This window comes from Halichoeres trimaculatus, unplaced genomic scaffold (assembly GCF_033239565.1).
Source record: "Halichoeres trimaculatus isolate MK-OKI-2021-1 unplaced genomic scaffold, fHalTri1.1 fHalTri1_scaffold_3, whole genome shotgun sequence".
Classification (NCBI taxonomy): Eukaryota; Metazoa; Chordata; class Actinopteri; order Labriformes; family Labridae; genus Halichoeres; species Halichoeres trimaculatus.
In genome coordinates this window covers 20,614,266-20,621,806 of record NW_027437181.1, presented here as the reverse complement: position 1 = coordinate 20,621,806, position 7,541 = coordinate 20,614,266, and the positions used below count along the sequence as shown (strand labels likewise).

The window sequence follows — 7,541 nt, the reverse complement described above, 5'->3', positions numbered from 1 at the left end:
TGTCCCTGTACTTCTGTTCTTTAACCTCCTCTGGTTGTTTTTTTCCCCCTTGCTTTCTTTTAATGTTGTCCTTTCATAGTTTGTAGAAATATAAACACAACAACTCTTAAAAGAATTAAATAACTTTATTGTCAATTCCAGTTACATGATATATGTGTGTGTAACTCTTTGAGTGTTTTCACTTTATACATCAAGAACACTACAAACAGATTGATGGACAAAACAGACATTTACATGAAGTATACTTAGGTAACATTTGACACTACAGGAAACCAAATCACTGGAAATCATTACTTCCACCCAAAAACAACATTTTTTGATAACAGAAAGTAAGTGATAAATCATATGTACATTCAGCTTATACAGGTCTTTACATCATTTAAAGAAACAACTAAGTAAGGTTTACTTAAAAAAAAGATGTCTGCACAATCTTTTTTAATCATTCACTTCAATCTCATAAAATACTAAATAAACTCTTCATTTTATCAGAATTAAAATGGCAAACACCTTCATTAAAACATTGAACGATAAAGTCTCTTTTACAGTCATTAATCATAAAGATGTGCAGCAATTTATGTGCAGTAATGAATTATCTTCATCTTAGGGTGTCCTTCACTTCTCATGCCTGTATTCAGTACCTGACATTTTCTGGTCATTACACACCTGTAAATAATGTAGAATTTAAATCATGTCTCGGTAAAGAAAATAATATTTGAATAACTATGCAGCTTTTTCATAACCTTCACTTCTAATCATTAACTTAGGTACTACACAAATCAATCATGGGTTAATAATACCAGACAAGAGCAGACAGTAAAGTTGTCAAAATGTTGTTCCTTCTTAGTAAAATTGCCAAATTTTAAGGGTGGCTCCCTCATAAATAAACATTTTTCACTGCAGTTCACAGATGCATCAAGTTCCAAGTGATAATTGTGGGGCAGCTGTTTCTCTGTGCAGCTTTAACTCTGATCCACAGAGAAGTTTGACTCAGATCTGTTGAAAAAAAAAAACAGAAATAGGGAAAATTAATAAAAAAATGTAGATTTTTTTTCCACAAATTGCATTGAGTGAATGAAGGTTAGTGTATCATGTGAGGGAAGCTTACATGTCCTGCTGCTTGTGGATCATGTGGTTGTTGTACTCCAGAACAGGAGGGATGCTCTCCTCATCCTCAGGAACCTGAAACACACACACATATACACACATGTGGGATTAGATAGAGAGACGGAGCAGTTTTATCATTAAGTGTTCAGAGAGCAAGGTCTCTTACCTCCCAGTAAACTTCATCCTCAAAGCAGTTGTCATCAGCCGGGTCACCCCAGATAGGGAACCTGAGGATTAAACCTACAAAGAGAGAAAAAAACCAGTTTTAATGTCACTGAACTGTCCATGAGAAAAAAAACCTTTCAAATCTGTTCTTGTTTTTATTTCCACTCTTTGGACACCATAAACTTACCAACAATTGCTCCTCCAACAAGTCCAAATGCAATGGCGACACATGTGCCAGCAGCCTGGAAGCCACCCTGAGTTCCCACTGATCTGTTTGCAAACTCATCTTCAAAGTCGAAAACGTTGATCAACCTTTATAGAAAATAAAAAAAGAAAGAAAGAAAGAATTAAGAGCACAATAAAATACTTGAGCCTGTTTACCCTGCATCAGGGATATAACATGCATGCGATTGTTTGCCCGTGTCACTCACCCTTCTTTGCTGTAGACAGATTCAGTGGCCGCTGCAGCAACAATGGCACCCGTGAAGCCGCCAAGCATCCCTGGCAAAGCGTGAAGATTGTGGACGCCACATGTATCCTGGATTTTGAGATTTTTCTCCAAGAAGGGCTGAAAATCAGAAATAAACGCTTTGCTTTAGTTACTGATGCCTGAGGCAAAGATTTGACTTCAAAAAATACTCCAGTAAAAATTCCCAATAGTGAGTTGAAGCCTTTTGTCTTTTACCACTGAGATTATAATGTGTTATTTCTGTTTTTATATCAACTTATTAGAAAAGGCATCAAATCTAAAAGAAAAATTGGGCCCAAATTAAAACCTGACCATGATTTGTGTGCTACAGAAGTTGTTCAAAACTTTCTGCTCAGAGCAACAAAAATGGCCTCTGCATCAGGGCATTCAGTTTCTAACTGGTGGCTCATCATGCTTTATTTTTCATAAAGCTCTAGTCTGAGTTGATGCATTCAAATTTAATGTTGAGCCACTCATGAAAAATAAATTTTAAACAGATCAATTTTATTCCCTATCTGTAGTGATGGAGCCCACAGACAGCACTGACCTACAGCTGACTCTTAGATGAAAAGTTAATGCCGACTCACCGTTATGAACAGGTAGCCAAACGTGGAGATGATACCACAGAGGAAACCCACAATAAGTGAACCATAGGGAGAGATCATGAACTCTGCAGCTGTGCCCATGGCAACACCGCCCGCCAGAGTGGCATTTTGGATATGCACCTGTCAGGTGGAACAAACAGTGATGAGAATTATAGACATAACTTTGCACAGTTTTATTTTTCTCTCAGTGAAAAAAAACCCATTACCATGTCCAGTTTCCCATGTTTCTGAGACATGCTGGAAATAGCCACTGTGGTGAGGACACACGATGCCAGGGCCAGGTAGGTGTTGATGGCTGCTCTGTGCTGTCCATCACCATGATCTGTGATGGCTGAGTTGAAACTGGGCCAGAACATCCACAGAAACAGTGTACCTGTGAGAGGAGAGGTGGATTAGTGTTAGATACCAAACAAAGATCAACGTCCTCCAGTACAATAAAAATCCCTGGTTGCTCACCAATCATTGCAAACACATCAGAGTGATAGACGGATCCATTCAGGCGTTTGCTTTGGTGTAGATTTGGCCGATAAAGGACCCAGGAGATGGCCAAACCATAGTAGCCTCCAAAGGCGTGGATGACCATGGAGCCTCCAGCATCTCTGCACTGTGGGAGAGAGCAGAAACAGAGAGCGTTAGCTGAAGGAGAACTGCACAACGGTCAGGTTAACTCTGCAATGACTAGGTTTGTTAAGACTCACGTGAAGAAGGTCGAGGATGATGTATTCCTCCACAGCAAACAGCGTGATGCCAAATAGGGTGACAACCATGAGCTGGACAGGGCTGACTTTACCCAGGAGAGCTCCGTACGCAATAAGAGAGCCGGCACAGCAGAAGTCAGCGTTGATCAGACTGTGGGTGGAGTAAAGAAAAAGACAAAAACTGTGTAAGTTTCACGCTCAATACATTGAGCAACTTAATGTGTCTTCATGTGAGGCCTCTCTAGAGGTATGGCAGGAATGGCATTCCTTAAGATTGTGCTCAAAACTGTAGAAAAATACTTCATACAAGTGTTTCATACAACAGCTGCAGAGGACATTAAAAACCAGTAACATTTCACAACTGAAATGTTGCTGCTCATTATATTCAGAGGAATGGCAGCAATGAAATACAATCCCAACCCATGCTCATCATAAACCAAATTTTTAGTGGAAAAACTTGAGTGACTAGATCTTAAATCTGCATTCTACAAGTAGTCCACCCATGACAAGAATCACAGCTGTGCCCGGAGGACATCCACAGGCAAGACAGGACGAAACATTTTGTTTTGATGTTCTGACAGTAGAGACAAAAGAAACTCGTCAAGGTTTGAGAGCACGGCCCCCCTGTGACAATAAACACTGACAGCTTGATGAATGTGGTTTTATCTTTGAGTTACATAACACATCTCTGCACCCCTCTGGCATTTCTACTTCACCACATGAGGGATGGTGCTATGAAGAGCCTTACCTCTCGACTCCGATGGTAATTTTTCCTGTGGCAGGGTCGAGGGAGTGGAACCAGCCCTGCATGAGAAGAGCCCACTGCAGACCAAAGGAGGCAATCAGGAAGTTGAAGCCCACACCACCAAAGCTGTAGCGTTTCAGAAAGGTCATGAGGAAACCGAATCCAACAAAGATCATGACATGCACGTCCTGGAAGCCTGTAAGGACAAAAGAAAAAAAGTTAATCATCCAGGATTTACAAGTTAGTATGCACATGGAGGCTTTAAAAATTAAATTTACCGAAATGATAACAGGGTCTAAAGTTTAACTGCAGATGAACAACATCATTGTGTGGAATTTGCTTCCTGACACATTAGCAGCATATCTTTATTCAGCCCTGAGCAGGCATAAGATGAATATGTAGAGCAAAAAATATCATTATAAAACACAATATGCTGTTGAAGATGTTTTTCTTAAATATATTTATCTGCCTTTGTCATAATCTTTATTCTATTAAAAAAAGTCCCTTATATATTATATTCCATGTTGTTGATGCCATCCAGCACTAATCAAGTATCATTTTGTAGTTTAGTCATTTTAAAGGTGTATAAACAAACAAAGAAAAACCAATAGTGACTGATCAAACATCAAATCATAACAGTGACTCATGACTAACATTGGATCTTTTTTGTTAGTGCCAAGCCGTCTGGTGTTATACTTACTGGGATATCTGAAGTAGAAGTCATTTTCGATGTCACTGGTGAAGTTTTTCTTCTTTTTGTACTCATGCCAATGAGCATCTGACTCCTCATCGTACCGAATGAAAACTCCAAACAGCACAATCATAGCAATCTGCCAGACAAAGCAGACGGCTGGCAAGCTGACTCGGACATTGGTGTTCTTTTGTCGGCAGAAATAGTTGCTCATGCCCTCTGCACAGTTCCCCATGGCGACTGTTTGCTGATGATGCTCTGCTCTCTCTTCAGCCTCTCCTGCGCTCTGCTCTGTGGTCTAGAAGAATCTCAGCAGGTTTATTTATATGTTAGGACCTAAGAAGGGGTGTACCTGAGCTCCCCACACACACTCTGTGGGTGGACACACCCTTTGACGGGTTAACCACTCCTCATGTGCTCATGTCTATCCCTGCTGCTACAGTCAGGCCATGCAGGTGATAAAACATTTCCAGAGTGTGTCAAGAAATCAGATAATCTAGTGATGGACTGAAGTTTTAACACACCTGTAACCATGTTTGATACTGCCCGCACTAGCTTTAAATAAGTTATTTTCTTTAATCTGTAAAAAAAAAATGATATTAGAAATGACCTGTAGCCAGTGACAGCCTTTAAGTTTTCAAGCCATAGTATAACGGTGAACATCTGTTAATCACTGATGAAATCAAACAGGATAATTGTCTCTGACACAATGACTGCTTGGATGATTCACTTTATCTTGTAAGGGATAAACTTTTTAATGTCAGCTTTGTAATGGGATAAGCATTAAGCTGCTTCTGGGTGAGTACATCTGTCAGTCAGGCTTAAAGTGTCTGTCATCTTCAGAGCTGCAGAGTGAATCAAGGTGTGTATAACTCTGGCTTTGCAGACCAGGATGCACAACTACAAGGACCAAAAGTTGCGGTACTTTAATTTTACAGTTTACTGAACATGAATGTACTCTTTATAGATTAGCTTATACTTCTGCCAAACTCTTCTTTGTTGCAACAGGAAGTGGTTAAGTGCTTTGTTAAAGGATCCGTTCATAACAGATACTGAAGCATCCAGTGAGTTAAGTGGTAAAAACAGTGGAGAGTTAAAAAAGCATTCTCCTTTATTCTGCTTTTTTAAAATTTATTTGATTAAAGAAGACACGTGGTGCATCATGCATCACGCTTCTGTGTGCGTACTCCTCTTCCTCTGAATCACATGTACTTCTTGTTCTGTTTGTGGCGTCGCATCTCAACAAAGATCTACCTGTACAGATTCCAGTTTCAAGATCAGGGCTGCTGTCTCTCTCTGTCACATTCCAGATGATATCTGTTTCCCTTCTTCAGCGCACTCTGCCTCACCAATTATTAGGTAACAGATTATGAATCATGATGAGAATCTTCTCTCTGAGCATATTACAGGGTGTGCTCAGGACTCAAATCATGACTTACAGTGCACTCTCTGACTCAACATATTAAAGAGAGCGTGTTTCATTGCATTGTTGATCGTCTTTGCCAGAATTCGAGCCACTTTAAACTCTCTTAAACTCTTTTCAGGTGTATTTAACCCAATGTGTCATTTTTATGAATTTTTTAAAGTCACCTCATGTCGTTGTTGGTAAAAGGCTTCTTTGTTTTGTTTTTTATACTTCAATGTTTTTGAACCGAATTTTTATGACAGACAAAATACTGGTGTTTTAACAATTTTACAGTTTTATTTAGCAGACACTTTTGTCCAAAGTGACGTACATCACATCCAAAGAATTTAGATTGGAGGAAAAGACCTTAGTTAGTGTGACAAAGTGCTACAAGTTATTTTGGACCCAGGTGCTGCCATTTAGTGTCAGAAGAAGTGCTAATTTTTTATGTTTTTTTTTTTTTGCTTAAATAATGAAGCCACAGCTAACCACAGCTTAAAAACATCATTTTTTTTCAACAGCACTTATAACTTTTTTTGCGTACAACTGTGTTTTGTACTTTATTTGTCAGTGTCTTGACAAGTATAAACAAGCGATAAGCTTTGCTCGTGACTACTTTGAGGGATTAAGGCCACAGTAAAAGATATAAAGAAGGAATGTTTATACAACAAAGTCAAATTGTGATATTAATAAAGTGATAATGTAACTGGAATACAAGCCTCTGGAAAAGTTATATTCAAAAATGAATTTCACTTGAAAAGCGAAAAATTCCAGCTCCTGAATTGTTTGTGCTGACTTCACAAGATGATCACTGTTCCTCATTGTGGAGCTAAAGAAATGGCTGATGTTTTCATATCCGCATTAATAATATTTCAGCACTCCTATAGATTAAAAGCAGGTGGTTATTTAGACTTCTTTCTCATTAACTCTGTAAATAAAAGGACCTTTTTAAAAAATTACAACTTTTTTATCTTACAAAAGAGAAAAAAAGAGGAAAAAAAATCCACTGCTGTGCATAACACTACAAATACGAAAAAACTGGAAAGAAATTTGAGGTCAATTCAGTTACTTTATAAAAAGCTGCTGTGGTATTTAACATAAATGAAAACAGAAGTGTACAGTTGCTGCTAAAACATGATGTAGAAGTGGCATAAATCAGGGAAAGCAATGAGCCAGAGAAAAGCTTATTGGACTCCCAAAACAACTATTAAAGGATCCTGCCCCTTTACATGTTACAGGTGTTTGGCTGTTGGCAAGACGGACAAATGAATCAGTGTTTATGTTTTGAGTCATAAAACAGCAATAACTGGAGTTTAAAAACATCAGAGCTTTGCACAGCACTTCTTTTTGTCAAATGGAAATTTCCTGTTTTGCTGCCTTTTTGATTTATGTTGCTGCCTGAAGTCAATTTGATCCATCTTACGACTGACTCACATACCAAACATATGCTGCTTGTCACACATAGCTGAGAAAAACTACCATTGTGAGAATACAGGGTTATGCAACAGTACATTTAAATGTTGAGAACTTAAGTATGTCATTTTTTGACAAAGCCTCTAAAGCTAACAATATAAGTTTCTATTCGACAAAATATTTTCATCCATAGAAACTTTGAAACATTTTATCAAACACTGCACGGTACTTTGTGCATCAATGTTC

The 7,541-nt window shown here is 38.5% G+C and overlaps 1 protein-coding gene across 1 annotated transcript; it reads right to left on the bottom strand.

Moving 5' to 3' along the window:
- Positions 1 to 959: 959 nt before the first annotated feature.
- rhcga (Rh family, C glycoprotein a) lies at positions 960 to 4,712 on the bottom strand. The gene is made up of 11 exons (XM_074666103.1): positions 4,487 to 4,712; positions 3,790 to 3,982; positions 3,042 to 3,192; positions 2,800 to 2,947; positions 2,550 to 2,716; positions 2,326 to 2,463; positions 1,701 to 1,837; positions 1,457 to 1,581; positions 1,271 to 1,344; positions 1,106 to 1,179; positions 960 to 993 (listed from the first exon to the last, which is right to left on the bottom strand). Exons 1-11 carry the CDS (start codon positions 4,710 to 4,712, stop codon positions 960 to 962), a joined length of 1,467 nt encoding a protein of 488 aa, XP_074522204.1.
- Positions 4,713 to 7,541: the final 2,829 nt, after the last annotated feature.

Bases quoted from the DNA above. Each gene is read 5' to 3' on its own strand.
- rhcga (XM_074666103.1), bottom strand. From the start codon at position 4,712: ATGGGGAACTGTGCAGAGGGCATGAGCAACTATTTCTGCCGACAAAAG. The intron at 3,193-3,789 runs GTAAGGCTCTTC...CTCCACCCACAG, and splicing joins ATTACCATCGGAGTCGAGAG to TCTGATCAACGCTGACTTCT. The intron at 2,717-2,799 runs GTGAGCAACCAG...CTCCTCTCACAG, and splicing joins TGATGTGTTTGCAATGATTG to GTACACTGTTTCTGTGGATG.